The sequence below is a fragment of the Octodon degus genome, unplaced genomic scaffold (genome assembly GCF_000260255.1).
Source record: "Octodon degus isolate 3935 unplaced genomic scaffold, OctDeg1.0 scaffold00015, whole genome shotgun sequence".
Classification (NCBI taxonomy): Eukaryota; Metazoa; Chordata; class Mammalia; order Rodentia; family Octodontidae; genus Octodon; species Octodon degus.
In genome coordinates this window covers 1,899,389-1,915,751 of record NW_004524591.1, presented here as the reverse complement: position 1 = coordinate 1,915,751, position 16,363 = coordinate 1,899,389, and the positions used below count along the sequence as shown (strand labels likewise).

The following is a 16,363-nucleotide window of genomic DNA, read 5'->3' as shown; positions in this document are numbered from 1 at the left end:
TCATTTTACATACCTCCAGCCATGCACGGGATTCTAATTTTTCAATATCCCGACCAACACTTGCTATCTTCTGCTTCTTGATTAGAGTGTTCTTGTAGGTGCAAAGTGGTATCTCATTTTGGTTTTGATTTGCTTTTCTCTAATGACCAGAGATATGGAAAATATGGGCTTTTTTCACTAGCATTTAAATCCTGTAGTTACTGGTGCTTCACTGTAATATTTTTAGACAAGATTCTATTAATTAATTTCTCCCTCATGTATTTAAAATTGATGGTTAAACTATAACTAATTTTAAATGTATCAACAATAAAATGTATAGTTTGAAAGCATTTTTCAGTAAATTACAAATGGCTAAGGTTCACCCTTCTTCCATATTATTTTCCTGAAGATGTGCTTAAACAATATATAAATAATCATTTAACAATCTACCTATGTAGGGTTGAGATGATAGCTCAGCAGCTTACCTGCCTGGTAAGCACAAGGTCTTGAGTCCAATCTCCGGTACCAAAACAAAAACAAAAATCTGCCTATTTAGCAATTGCTCAGATTTACGACCAAGGAGCACTATTTGGACTTAAAATCCACCACTCAGACTTACAATCTGTCTTTTTCCTTTTGTACACTTCTGTACCCCGTGCTGGTAGAGCCCCCGTCTTTTCTGTGCAGCATCCCTTGTGTATACATACAGCACTGTAATTGTGGCTGACTGTACTGCATGGCGTAGTGCCGTGCTTTCTGCTGTTATTCATCACAGTACTGCATGCAAGTTATGCAAATAAAAGCAAAGTCATCCCAATGGAGTTGCCTTTGGCCGTTTCTGTGTTCTGCGTCTTAGAATGTACGTACTTAGATACGATTCCTCATTTAGTGACCGGTTCATTTAGCAACCAAATCACATGAACACACTTCAGTTGTAAACGAGGAATGTCTGCTTGCATGTTGTTCTCTAAAATACCTATGATTTTCTTAACCTTTATACTGCTTAAACTGATAATTTTATGATCTGAGGCCTGAGGCTGAGGAAATATTGTCAAACCTAGGGGACAGCTCCTGTAGCCTAAAACCTTGTAAAAGAGTAAATGTTTCTAAGGCATGTGGAAGATCATATTAATCATAGTGACTATCAAAAGCTGACATCCCATAAGCCATTATGATAATATGGAATATATGTTACATACATCCATAACCTTAGTCTTGGCCAGCTGACTATAGCTGGGTGGCAGCTTTAGAGATTTAACCTACATTTTTTTTATACCTGAGTAATGAAACAAACTTAAACTGTGCCATCTAGCATAGGCGATTTTTAAATAATTAACTCAATGACTGCAATTAAAATACTATGATTCAGAAAGTTCCTGCTGATTGTACCATACCATAAAAATAAACTTAACAGGATAATCATAAGATCTTATCACTTAGAAACTTCTGGCAACGTATCAACTAAAGGTTAGTAATGCAAACACAAATGTTGTGGATGTTTGTTACCAATGCACAGAAGAATCCACACATTGATTCCATCAGCTTGTCCCTTTAGAGGGTTGGAAACTTCTAGAATATATAAGATAGCTAAACACAAGTAATCCTGCAACAAAATTATTCTATATATCTTTGCTACAAGGCCGGTCATCAGAAAGATACTTCGGTTATTAAAGATAATTAATTATATGAAATAAAGACAAGTTATTCTCAAATAGATGAGTATCTTTGTTTTTTTATGTATTTGGTTGTTACAGGATCTCACCATGCAGCTTGGACTCCTGGTGATTCTCCTTTTAGCCTCCCCAGCACTGGGATTACAGGCATGCGCCACTACACCCAGACTCTGGCTGACTCAGCCCACCCTGGGGGCAGGACTGGCACAGCATGTGGTGCCAGGGATCCAACCACGCTCCCTGCGCTTGCCTATGCTTGCCTAAGCAGGCACTTTAGTCCACTGAGCTATCTCGCCTGCCCTGGATAAATGCCTTTGAACTCCCAACGGAGGCCCCACCCCTTCATGTGAGCCTCCACTTGTGGGCGATCCTCCCACAGGGTAACACAGCTGCAGGAAGACAGCATCCAATTATTCATGTAGCCCACTGTGGAAATACAACATTCATTCCACAGAATCATAAACCTTTAACAACACTCCTTCTTCCAGAAGAATCTTAGCCAGATTAGACGTCATCAGGTCTAAACTGGCTGCAAGACATTCTATTTCCCTGTAATAGATACCGTGTTAGCTTTGTGTAGTAAAAACAACGTGATTATAGGAGTAGAACCCTCAGGCACCGCACAACAGGTGTGAATGTGAGTGACTTGCCTGCACCTTCACAGGCTTTATTGTGCTTTGAAACTAGAAAGATAACTGCCATGTCCCAGATGCAACCGCAGGAATCACAGTTGGGTAAAGCCAGAAGTGGTTTCAGAGGCCAGAGTCAAGAGGTTAAAAAGAAAAGGGAAGTAAGGTTCCAGAAGTTAATAATGGGCCCCGAGTCACGGAGTGGATAGTTGGAAAGTTGAACTGGAAGCTATTCGTGACAATTAAATAGATGATTGCATTTGTATGACAATTGCATGCATGAAACAACAAATGCTTTAGGCAAAAAATGCTTCCAAGTGATGGCAAGCATGCATTACACATAGTCACTGGCAAGTGACAAATTGCCTAATCAAATACATACATTTACAAGTGAAAACCTTTATTTTTTTTCTCTTATTTATTTTTTTAATTTTATTGAGAAATAAATATGAATGAGACAGCTTCAAAGCTGATTAATAGGACAGTTTCGATAATCAGTACATTGTACATTGTTATCTTCTTAGTGATTATTCATCATAGTACAAGAAGCAGACAGGATATCCTGTCCAAACACTATTAGTACACCTCTTTCTTCTCATTGAATTAAGTGAAAGTAGCTGTATATCTATCTTAACTATTTTGTATATATAAATACAAAATGATCTTTCCTTTGTATCCCCTTTTTTTGTTTTGTTTTGTTTAGTCCTGTCAGAGGTGAATATTCTATTGGCATCTAAATATTATAGGTGCTTGAATTCAGCAAAACAATGCAAATCTGTCTAGCAGTCGATAATATTAGTGGGTTATCCTCAGAAGTTATTGACTTGAGCCTTTTACAGTTCATCGTATTAATATGGATTTACTTTATATATCTCGTTTTTATACTTTTCTGCTGGATGGTTAAGACCAAGATAAAGCAAGACCTATATAGCAAGAAATGTAACTTTTGTATCTGATAAGGTCACTCAAGTACCCTCAGGATTTATCTTGCAGCCCTGTACTGCACTTTGTAGATCCTTTGTCAGTGTCAGCCATGGGGATGAGTCACGGCCATTGCTTGACCAATTTGCTCTCTGTGAAAACCTGAGAGAATGTTTTTTCTCTCCATGTGACTCTCCCCAAGCACACTTTACATCATCGATCACATTCCTCTGTGGCTCCATAATCTTCTTGATCAGAAAATTTGGAGCACAACTGAGTTACATGTTGTTAAAGTACAGGTTCTCCTATGTCCCAAGTCTTCACTGACCTTGAAAGGCTAGGGCCAAAATGTTGGCTGACCTTGAAGCCCTTCCTTTTCTCCAATTTTGAACTGCTAACTTAGATTATTAACCCTCCAGAAGAGAAGCTTATTATTAACCTGCAATACATGCAGTTCGGTTTACCCTATCTGTCTAAACATCAAACATTTTTAGCATATCATGGAACAGGTATTTTCTATCAAATATTGGTATGTTGAACTTTAAGTCCTTACAGAATATGAAGGAACAATAATTTTATAAAAGTAGAAATAACCATTTACATATTTTTACAAAGAAATTTAGAAATTTAATCATATACAGAATTGTAACAGGACATGAAAACCTTTATATACTTTCAATTACAGAAACTGGAATAGGAACTGAGTGAGGTTCCCATTTTCCTTTTTTTTTTTTTTTTTTTTTTTTGGCAGAACCGAACCAGGGATTGAACTCAGGTCCTTGTGCTTGCCAGAGAAGCACTTATCCACTGAGCCATCTCCCCGGCCCCTCCCGCTTTCTTTAGGGAAAAAAAATACACATTTCATGCTTTAAAACTCTTTATAAATCATAAAGGGCTTTAAAATATAATTGGTAGAAGCAAAAGTTGGATAAGCAATTATTGCCCATTGGCTTGGAGGAACTGCTGTAACTGCTTTTGTATTTTTTTAGTTTTTATTTTTATTCATCCATGTGACAGCACACAATGACCACACTCCTCGTGGGCAGCTGGGGCATGGAGGTGGCACAGCTTACTTCCTTTTACATCCGCTTCCCCTCGCCTTCCTCCCCACTTTCTCCATCTCTGAGGCCCCTGGGAACTGTGTGACAGAGTGTTTCTTGTGGGCATCTTGATTTATGTTTGGTGCAGGGTAGTGGAAGATGGAATAGTGGCCGTTTTGTGCCTAAATCTAAAGATGGGACTCAAATCCAGTTAGGAGATTTGGTTAGCCTTTGCAGTCGGAAAGGGTTTATCTCATGAACTATCCCGTGAGACGCAGGGCAAAGGCACTGCCTTCTGGGTGCAGGCGGCTGAGTACAGTACGGAGCACTGTACTGGGAGCATTAATGTAACTGGGACCTGAGCCGCTCACAAGCCGGCGTGACCCAAAACAGTGAGATTTTACATTAGTAGAAATAAAACTACAGATGTGCCCTAACTTACAGAAAATCATGACATTTATGCCTTGAGGTTATTTTCCGGACTGTATACTTACTATAGTGCTATATTTAATACTAATTTATATTACTGTATTTACTGTCTGTGCCACTGCCAAATCAATAGGACTTTCCCCACGGTGGCTCTATTTCCAGAGTCCTCCGTGTCCCTCCCTGGGCACATGGATAAACTTTGCTCGCTTCTGCTCGCTGCTAATGCAAGGCCTTGCCCTAAGTCTTCTTTATCAAGATGCTAGTGATAAATAACCTTATCTGACATTAGAGGAACTTTGTTTCCGGGAAAGAACATGCTCAGATATAATACACTGTTTGCTACACCATTAAGATAATAATTGATATTTGTACTTGTGGCTTTTTTTCTAAAACCCTAAAGTCATAGCAAAATGCAAAATAGTGCAGTGTATGTAAGTTTTGTGTATGTGTTGAAATTTCTCCCCAAAATCTTTAACAGGCTATGTAGACTCATCTCATCCCCGGTTTAAATTCTACTACCCCTGACTGCTGAGGGAATCAGTTTTTCCCCACAGCCACGTTTTCTAACACACAATTAAGGACAAAAATAATTACAGGAAGCTCTGTTCAGAAAGAAGGGGAAATATATTGAAAATTACTCAGTTTTTGTCCTATGGTAGGAAGAACTAAATCACTACTCCAGTCTAAACTACCAAAGACCATAAAAACTTTGAATTCCTACTTTGTCCTGAAAAGCGTGCCACTTAGTGGTACATACAATTGCTACTCAGGTAAGCCACAGTGGCTTCCAAGCGTGTGGGAACGTCACCATCTTCAATGAGTGGTGCACCTAGTTTAATGAAAAAGCAGTTTACGTTGGTGTCCACGCGCATGCGTGCAGATGAGACTTACGCGGCCAAGGTCTACGATGAAGCAGTCGCCTTTGTTGAAGCTGTCCCAGCTGAGGGGAACTTCTGTGGCCCTGACCACTCTGCGGCCCTTCACGTGCAGAAGCCTCTGAGCCGACAGGTCGTTGGTGAGCACGTGGTTCAGTCCCGACGCCACGCCGCCAGCCTGGCCGTGGGAGGAAGGCAGAACAGAGAGAACGCGCATGAGACCCGCAAGGATCGCGAGACGGCCGTCTGCGCCACATCTGCGCCTGGGAGGCCAGCACAGAGCAGCCACCTGCGTGCGCAGGAGAAGTGAAAGAGGGAGAGAGAATCCTTGGTAAATCCACACGGTTGCATCTCTGTTCTTTATTTGGTCTCTTCCTTTTGGTATTTCAATCTCAAACTGTGAGGACCCTCAGGTAGAAAACCTGATGCATCAACAACGAAGAAGAAAAGAGACAATTCTGGCCTTTTGGCAACTAGTGATTCACAAAGCTTTAATAACAGGATCTCAGGGAAGAAGAGGACAGGAGGCTGGGAGATCAGAGGCAACAAGCATAGGTGACAGCAGCAGCGGACGGGACATCCAGCCTGCCACACTTAGGACAGAGAAGGCGCATGGAGAGCTGGCAAAGAAGGGCTGCTCTTGCCTAGGTGCTTTGAGTTTATGTTATTTTCTGATAGACAGAGCTTCACAGGTACACTAGGACTGAACAGGTTTAGCTGAAGTGAGGATAGTGGTGTGTTTTGACTGCACGACTCCAGCCCAAACAATACAAGCAAATGAGCCTGTACTGGTTTGGGGAGCTGCTAAAGGAAAAAGTTTTCACTGTATCAACTCTACCTACTTGCATTATCTGCAATCATATTTTACCTTTTCATTTGTTTCCTACTAAATATTAGGAATTCTATCTTTATTTGCATAATTAATTATGGGGTACTTTGCATAATTAAGAGGCAGTCTAAATAAAACTCTGTCATTGATAGATCAAAGACTCCTACAATAATGGTAAGAAAAGTTAACTATATTAAGTAATCTGTAATAGTTTGTCTTTCCAGTTTATTGTACAAATATGTATAGTGAATCCAAAATAATGGGTTGTGCTATATATTTAATCATTAGCAAATTCTTTAATTTTATCCTGACTTTAAATTTTATGTCATCAAGGAAAAGTCCTCCAAAAAAAGGAAAAGGAAAAGGGCTCCATAAATAGAATAGGTCAAATGTTGATTCAGGACAATTATAACCTGAATTTTCAAGAAATACAGACACTCCTTGTCTAACAACCTAGTTAGGGCCCTGCGACTGGGTCATTAAATGAACCGGTTGCTAAGCAAGGAGCTGTATAAAGCATGTGCATTGAAAGATTCGGAGCAGAGAGATGGCCGAAGGAGACTCCAGCTTGATGGCATTGCTTGTATTTGTATAAATCTCAGAGGAGATACTGTGATGTATAATAGGACATAAAAATACAGCGCTCCTTAGCAGCAACGGTGTTTCAAGGTCTGAAGCAAACAAGCTACCTCACTCCTGAGATGAGCCTGTCTGATTAAGGCTAGCTATCAGTCGCTAGGCAACCTAGTGTCATGTGTTACTAACTTCACAAAAGTGTAAATAATTGTTGTGTGGGAAAAAAGAGAGAAAAATATATATATGTGTATGCACAAGAGAGTTAGGATAGATACACAGCTTCTTTCTCCTAGTTCATTGAGAAGCTTTATACTAATATTGCTTTAGACGAGAGATCATGTCTGCATCTTGTCCTCTGAATAACTACTATAAAGACAACAATATACAATGTATTAATTATTGTAACAGTCCTACTAACCTGTTTTGAAACTGTTTCATTGCTATTTTATCTTTTTTCTCATTAAAATTAATTTTAAAAATACAGTGCTGTATTGTACAGTACAATCAGCAAAAATTACAGTACTGTAAAAACAAAGTGTGCTGTACCAAAAAAGACGTTGAAGCTCTATCAGGAAGACATACGGAACTGCACCAAAAAAAGGTGGCTCGCAAGTCCGAGCAGCAGATCGTACAGCACGCCTTGGTGTAAATCCGGACAGTGTTTAAGCAGGTAGGTTAAGTGATAGATAATGGTATATTATTTCTCAGCACACAATTTTGCAAAGATCACCACATTTCTTATTGAAATAAACTAAGAATCACGCAATAAAATGGATATAAATTTTATCCATCCATTACTGCTTGGGGCCATTTTATTTTTTAAAGTAACAGAAATATATATTGTGATCTGATCTTGAAAATAGTAAATAGTGTGATTTAAGAAAGTTATAAACTACAGAGCAGGCTTATTATTCCAGCTAGTTTCATAAAACATAAAACCATCAGAGTTGGGAGACAGTTCAGCGGGCTAAGCACATGCCTGGCAAGCACAAGGACCTGTGTTTGATCCCCAGTACTGCAAGCTATGCTGGCTCGGTGCAGGGTCGGCCACCAAAGCCAGGGGTGGTGGCACACACCAGTAATCCCAGTGCTGGAGAGGCTGAGACAGGAGGATCATTATGAGTCTGAGCTGCATAGTGAGACCCTGCACCAAATAAATAAAAGATTTTTTGAAAAAACTGTATGTTGAATAAATGTCTATATCAGCTGGCAAATATTTCTGCCATGAATATTCTGTGAGTTAACAGCAGAAATGTCCAGCCTTACTGCATATTCACAGAGCAAAATCAAAGCAAAGTGGATGACCCTGGAAATCAGGGGCACTGTACACAGAGGTTTGCCAGCAGACAAATGCCTCGTGGTCACTACTTACAGCGCTAGCTGAAGGCAAGGTCTTGCTGAGCTTGAGAAGAGTGTATGAGAAAGAAATTGAGTGTAAGGCAGCACCCTCTATAACAGTTCCCCAGGCTCCCAAAGACCTCAGAGAGAAAAGACAGTCATCAGTGAGAATGAGACAGGAAGATGACCTTAGTATTTCCTGGCTGAGCCCTTTCTGATTCCTCAGCCACCATGGAGCCCATGAAAAAGCTTGCACAAAGGGGGGGCAAAAAAAAAAAGCAGCAGGTCTTGAAGCTCACCCTTGATTGCACACATCCTGTAGAAGATGGAATCGTGGATGCTGCCAGTTTCGAGCAGTTTCCCCAGGAAAGAATGAAGCTGAATGGCAAAGCCAGGAATCTTGATGGAGGGGTGGTCACCAGCGAAAGGAGCAAGAACAAGATCACTAAGACTTCCGAGGTACCCTTTTCCAAAAGGTATTTGAAAATATCACCACAAAATATTTGAAGAAGAAGAATCTACATGGCTGGTTGCGTGTAGTTGTAGCAGCAGAGAGAGTTACGAATGACATTACTTCCAGATTAACCAGGATGTAGAGGAGGAGGAAGATGAGGATTAAAGCTTCTTTGTCTGGAATATTTTTTATGAGTTCTTGAATAAAACTTGGGAACCAAAAAAAAAAGTATTTCCTGGCTGAATCTTAGCATCTAGCAACTTCAGATGATTTTTCACAGACCTGCAGACTTCGTCAGACTTTGTCCATTCCACATAAACTGAGACAAGACGGTAAAGTGAAAACAAAAATTTTGTCCTGACATATGAGTCATTATGTTAAGAGCATCACAGAATAACACTTATCACTTCAGGCCTGGAGGCAGATGGTTACTCCATCAACTACTATGCCTCTCAAAGCCTTATTTATCTGGGGATCAAACTCAGGACTTTTGTGCTTGCCAGACAGGTGCTTAAGCCAGCTGAGCTATCTCCCCAACCCAGCCTTATTTATCTTAAAAGAGTACTGATCTAAACTGCAACATCTCCAGGGGCCCAGGGAGACAGCTCAGTAAAATAAGCACTTGCCTGGCAAGCTCAAGGGCCTGAGTTCAATCCCCGGTTCCACCAAAAAATAAATAAATAAAATAAACTGCAGCATCTGAACGTTTATATTCAGTGAGGTGATGCACACGAAGTCATTCACCTCTTCCCAGAAGCCTGAAGTGCATACACGCTCTGGGATGGAATTCAGTATAGTATTTCCATCTTTGCTATTATGGCGAGTGAATTATCTCTGCCACCACATTTCCTCTCAAGTACTGTCGCACCGTGAACATTCACAACTGCACAGCGTCACTAGTGATAAGATAACCAAGTGATTGTCTCACTATAAATTTAATCTTTGTTTGCAAATATCCTCTTTCTGAAACAATGTTGATTTGCAGTGATCATATGTCCGTAATTAGGATATAATTCTCCAATAACTGTTACTCTTTATCATGTCTGTTTTTTAATATGCATCCTGAAATTTGATTTCAAAGGTTCTGTTAATACTCACAGGATTAATAAATCCTTGCTGATTAGGTACTGTATCCATCTCTTATTATTTAATTTGATCTTTAATCCTTATCACAGCTGTCATACCCTTTATACATTCAAGGAAATCAAGACAGGAAGTAAGTTCCTGCCCTAAGACAAAGAGGTCAGTTATAGAAAAAAGGTTCCTACGTAGGACTATGCCACAGCAACTGCCCTCAAGGAATAAATAAGCCTTGGCTTATTTAAAATCCTAGGTTCATTCCCACAAAGGAGGTTTATGGATCATTTGATGTAAACCAAAGGAACTCATGTGAATGAAATAAGAGCAGAGCGCATAGTCTCATGTTTATATCCTAGTGTGAAGTAAAGATTTCAAGAGAAAAGAGAACTCACAGTTATTTTGTCCTGATCTCAAAGGAACTGCAAAATAGTCAACCATGGATCTGACAGGTAACGTAGGAACAAGCCAGGCCTCTTAGTAGGCACGTGAGTACATATTAGGAATCTAGTTCAGCTGTGAGGTTTAGGCATTCAGCGAGGTAAGCAGTGGGGGTGTGCGGAGCACCTGCTGGAGCAGGTTTGCTTCTGAGGAGTCTAGGGTGCAGACGGGCTGCTGGGGAGGGTTTTACTCACACTCTGACCAATGCCTGCAGCCAGGAAGGGAGGAGATGGGGAAAGCTCACAGGGAGAATTCCAGAAAAACCAACTCTACTTAAAGGGATAAAACTATCTAGTCATTAGTGTGTGTGGGTGTGTGGGTGTGTGTGTATTTCAGTGGTTTCCTTTGTGTCCATTCCACTCGCTTGGGTAAGTGCATACAGTCCTTCATAGGAACTAAAATGATAACAGCCATAAATGCTGTGTGGAGGTACGCCAGAGCGGCTGAAATTCTGAAGCTTGGCTTATTGGTAGTAAATTCCGAGATTCACTACAATAGCAAAGATGAAAACTAGGAATTCAGTAACCCATTCATCATTATTGACTTAAAAATTTAATCATAATTTAGAGAGCAAAATAAAAGGAAACGGAGAGATAGCTAGAGCTTTTCCAAATGGCAGGAAACTAAGACATGGAGGGAGGGAGAAGTGACCGAAGGACAGGAAAAGGAAAAAGACTTAAGCTGCACTAGGTCCCCACACCAACTCTCCAAGGTGAATACAGCTGTCACATCCTGCAAATGTGGACAAAAAGATTAAATGTTTTTAAAATGCCAATCACCGAAATAACCTTACAATACATTAAAGGGTTTTCTGGTGAAGACAAAACCTACTGACCTACCAAAAAAAAGCAAGTCAGCATACTTCACGTGCGACAACTCCAACTCCAGGTGCTTACTGAGAACCTGTTGTGGATCCAGCGGACAGCGGGGATGTCACAGTGAACAAAGCAGACCCCAAAGTACCCTCACTGAACTTTCACCTTCTGAAGACACAAGGGGATTTCCTGGGGGAGAAACCGTCACCAGGAAAGTGTCTGAGAAAGGTGCTTACCTTGTACTTCAGACCTCCTTTGAAGTAGCCCACAAAATCGGTGGACTCGAAGCCCTGGAGCTCTCTGCTCTGCACCGGCTTGCCTCCCAGGTAGTCGTCCATCTGGACAGTGAAGATGGCGGCGGCTGTGCTCTCATCTTGGGAGCACTCTTTTCCTGCCAGGGCAAATGACAGTGCCTCGGTTACCATGCAAGCAACAGTGGTAAGGCATAAGTCTTTTTTTTTTTTTTTTTTTTTTTTGGCAGAACCAGGGATTGAACTCAGGCTCTCGCGCTTGCCAGGAAAAGGCTTATTCTACCGAGCCATCTCCCCAGCCCCCACAATTCTTTATGTGAAGGAAATAGAAACAGTCTCTTCTACCATGTAACAACCACCACAACAAGTGGTCCTCTGCAAAATCTCTTCTAAAAGAAGCAGCGTACAGTATAAAATATTATTAGGCAAATAACTAAAAAACTCAGTTTTGTTCCTGCACTTTCTAATACCTTAAAAAAAAAATTTAAAGAAATTCTATGGTCTGATTATGCTTGAGAAGATACAGTAAGATATTCTGGTGAGATTCAGAAAATTATTCATTTTGTGCAAACGATAAAACCTGAATAGGAAAATATTTTGGAATTGTCTTAGTCATTATTAGCATTAAACTTTAGGCTTCTTCTAATATTTCACTGCACTGATATCAGTCATAATTTTAAAAAATCAGGAAATCAATTGGTTTTTATTTTTATTTTATTCTTTTAAATGCATTCAGTACAGGATCTACAGGGTCTACAGGGTCTCACTACATAGATTGGACTCATAGTGATCCTACTGTTTTCAGCCTTCCAAGCACTAGGATTACAGGCACGTGCCACCACCCCAGTCTCAATCACTGTCTCAGTGCTGGGGATCGAACCCCAGCCGCTGCGCTCTGCCTAAGCAGGCGTGCTAGTCCGTTGAGCTATCTGACCAGCCCTTCAAGTAGTTTCTAAAACAGGAAATGAAAAACTTTTAAATGTATATTCATTTTTTAATCTGTTCCCATTTCACTGTCTTACTTTTCCTTGTTTAAAAAGAAAAGGAGGAGTGAAGATGTAGCATGCTCACATGCATTGAGTGTTAGTATACCTGACAGGGCCCGGGGAATATAACACATTAATACTCACTTGATTTTCACAATTCTGAAACAGATCCCACCCAGCCAACTTCACTGGGTGGAATAAGCTACTATAAGAACCAGTATCTGCAGTGTACAGATGAGGGGCAAGACAGTCCCAAGGATTGGACTTTATCAAATTTGATCTCAAAATCTCCAAACACCAGGCATGGCACTGCACACCTATAATCCTAGCAGTCAGGAGGATCTCTGTGAGTTCAAGGCCAGCCTGGACTACACAGCAAAGCCTCATCTCAAAACAAAACAAGCAAATAAAAAAGGATTTTTTAAAAAATGCTTCAATGTCTTTGCTACTTCTGAGTTGTACAAAAGTCCGAAAGCATTCTAGGAAAGAAATAGCTCATTGTGCTGTTAGTGCCTGACCATGGGCCAAACACTGCACTAGTGTTTCACACTAGTGGTTTTTAAGCATCCACGTGCAAAGGAACCTATCCATGTTATAGGGCTTAGAAGGAGGCTTAGAAGGGCAAAGATATCTTTCTGAGCCTATGAGATGACCTTTAGCAGAAAAGGATCCAGAGGCAGTTTTCTGTGAATGTGAAAATCAAGCTCTTGAAGTACATTAGGTTACTTTTTATACTACACCTCTCATTAGTAGTAAAGTGATATGGTGACCAGGATATGTCAGTTCCCCCAGGATAACATGCATAAAAGTTGAGAAGCTGCAACAATAACATAGCTCACCTAACAACCCCAAGACAGTATTCCCCCAAGCTGAAGAAATCAGTGAGCTATATTAAAGAAAGGCTTCTATCTCTTCACAATTCACCCCTCATGCTCAGAGACAACTTCTGCAACAAGGACATCCTCAAGCAAAACTTCGGTAGCTAGAAGAGTACTAAACTTTAGAACAGTTTTGTCCCTTTCTGTGATCAAAGATAAGTAACACCCAAAACATATGCACAGTTTTGTACAGACACTTTAAGAGAGGATTTTAAATCAAAGCTATGAACAAGGATGATGTATTTGCCATAAATATCTTCACGTGACTGCAGTTGAAATCCAAATCTTTCTGGGTACATGAGAATAGATGAGCACAAAGTCAAAGAATGAACTTTGAGGGTGTGTGGCACCATGCCTGACCAAATGTTTAATTTTGTAAGGAACCGCCAGACTGTCTTCCAGAATGCTCTACCATTTCACACCCACCACCGCCCCACCACGGAACAGTGCTTGCCATCCAGTCTCTCAGCATCCTCAGTAGCCTGTGAGTGAGTTCCTTGTGTTGTTTAATACAACCAATTCCCAGTGCCTTGCACTAGCCCTAACCCAGACTAGTTCTAACATACATGTATGCTGCTTTAAAGCATATTTATATAAAGTTTAAAATTGGCAAAGAGAAGGGTGAGGGAGATACTTGTAGCACAGATTGAGGGTCTGTCAAGGTCCCACTTTCTAACTATTCCTGCTCAAAGTTGGAGGAACCAGAAACAGAAGGTGGATGCACTTAAACTCTTTGGTACAAAGCCAAACTCTGCTTTTTTAAGGATTGATGCAAAAACTTTTTAATTATATGCAGTAAATTCTTACTTTGCATACACTGAAACGTATAACGTTAATGTAATACGGTATACAGAATACTCTGAGGTACACGCTGAGGTTACAGACATCCTGAGAGCCCCACAAGGACTGACGACTCCCCCTCTATTCCTTCTCATTTTAGGGCCTGTTTTCTGTTCTTTTTTCCCCCCTACTTTGCCTGTTTCCACGTTTTCTGTGCTGTGCACTTTTCTTTCCCAGTTTGACTCTAGCTACACTGCTCTTCCTTGGATTGATTTCCTGATTTCTTTTCATCACATATGTCTTTCCCTGAGTTTTCACTTCTCTACCCTGGAATGTTCTCTCAAGCCATCTCGCTGAATAATCCTCGTGAATTTATCATAAGTCTTGGAGGAGACTCCTTTAGATGCAATTCGGTTTGCTGAGGGAACACACGTAGGAACTGCTAAACAAGTCCCTCTTCCCATCCTGCGGGCTGTGTAAGTTTTTCCACCTCCTGGGGATTTCCTCTGGCCTCCGCAGGAGCCTTTCCCCATTTCCATCCGGGCTTCTCTCTTTCTCTAGAACCGCGTCTCTTTCCCGCTGCTCTTCATCGTCTCCGGTGTTCCATCGCCCGGTCTCTCTGCACAGCTCAGATGGTAAAGTCTCCCAAAGTACCTAACACAGTACTGTCATGTTTTTGAAACTGGAGAATACTAAATGAATACCGAAGAGTCTAAGCGAATCTGCAAGCCCCCCCCCCCCATCATGGTAAGTACGTGTAGAAGAAAAATACTTCTAGAATTAAAGACCTATTTTCAAGGCTTACTTGCAGTCTCCTAACAAAGTCTAATTTACGTCTTTCACATGTTAATTCCGCCAAATGACAAATGAGGCGTTTCGAAGACTTCTCCACATCCAGCCCAAGTCCGGATGGAAAGACCCCCGCAGTCATTATGAACACAGATCATTTTGCTGTTCTCTCTGGATCGCTATGCTTTAAAGCATAATAGCCCACCGGCACTGCAACAGGAAACCAAACTGAGTTTCACACTCAGCCTCATCCAGCACCCGCGACAAGCATGAAATTGCACACGAAACCCTGCAGTTCAAACTGCTATCTTACTCTCTTGCCTTCTCCTTGGCGCCTGCTCTGGATGTATGCTAACACTTAGTTACTTCTTGAGCTGGGGATTTAGCTCAGCCGCACAGCATCTGCTTGGCAAGCCCAAGGTCCTAAGTTGGATTCCCAGTGCCAAAAAAAAAAAAAAAAAGTTGCTTCTCAATGTTTTCTATTTGTTTAATAGCTTTCTTCAGATGTTAGAAATAAAAATGCCAGCTTGCAGAGACTCACAGCCGTTGGCCGCTGTGGCTGTGTGTTCTCTGAACCCAAGAAGAAAACTAAAGGAACCCACGTAGAGAAGAGGCCAAAAGGCTCCGCTAATCGGCAGGCTGCTAGCCGGGGTGTGCCCACTGGCACAGACCGCACAGGGAGAGGGTGCGCGCAGGGTGTTTACCAGGGAAAGTAGAGGGTGGAACAGAAGAACACACTGGGCCCAGTGTCCCATTTTGTTTACTATCGTTCAGGGAAAGCAGTGGATTCCACTCACACTGTGTCCTTGTTAAAACAAACTGATAAACAGGAGCCTGTCTAAGTAAATAAGTTATCGGCATAGGTATTTATATAGCTAGTTTCTCCCTCCCTCCCCCCAACCTGAGAGAACCTTGATTCAAAACAACCCTGAAAACTAATCCCCGATATTTAGAGGAGAAACACAAACTAGAAGCCAAAAGGGACGACTAATCAGTTAATTTGTTTGAGCGCACGGCTTCGGGCCAGCTGGGCAGATGCGCCCGGACTCGCTCGCCTTCCTCCTTGCCCGCAGGTGAGCACACCGGGCGGGCGGCAGCAGGAGTCCGGAGGCGGCGGGGCGGGAGAGGAGCTTAGGATCTGCAAGGTGACGGGTGAGAAGCTGAGGAAACAGCACGAAGGCCTCGACTGGGTCCGACGCAGCGGGGAAGGCCACCCCAGACCCCGTGCGCGCGGGTCTGCAGCCGGGCACCGCGGCCGTCTAGCCCGGGGAGCTGCGCCTGGCCGGAATGCGCGCCCCGGCCGCGCCTGCAAACGCCGGCCTCGCGCCCTTACCCAGCCAGAAGTGCAGGCGGTAGGCGAACCCGCGGCTGGCCCTCGCCGTGTGCAGCACCAGGTAGGCGTCCCCGACGAAGAAGTCGCCGTGCGCGCCCTCGGGCACCGGCACCAGCTGCAGCTTCTCGATCCTCCAGACCTGCAGCCCCGCCTGCCGGCCCGCGCGGGCGAACTCGGGGTGGAACAGCTCCTGAGCCATGCTCCGCGCAGCTGTGCGCACGGCCAGCGAAGGTGCCCGGCGGGACTCGGACCCGGGAGCCACTCGGAGCG

General features: G+C 42.3%; 1 protein-coding gene across 1 annotated transcript in view; it reads right to left on the bottom strand.

Moving 5' to 3' along the window:
• The window catches only part of Scin (scinderin), an 86,220-nt gene extending 69,857 nt beyond the window's left edge, over window positions 1-16,363 (bottom strand). The window contains exons 1-3 of the mRNA XM_004626422.2: window positions 16,094-16,363; window positions 11,313-11,467; window positions 5,563-5,724 (exon numbers count right to left, since the gene is read on the bottom strand). Coding sequence (XP_004626479.1) covers window positions 5,563-5,724; window positions 11,313-11,467; window positions 16,094-16,292 — 516 coding nt within the window. The 5' untranslated portion in view covers window positions 16,293-16,363. The remainder of the gene's footprint in view (window positions 1-5,562; window positions 5,725-11,312; window positions 11,468-16,093) is intronic.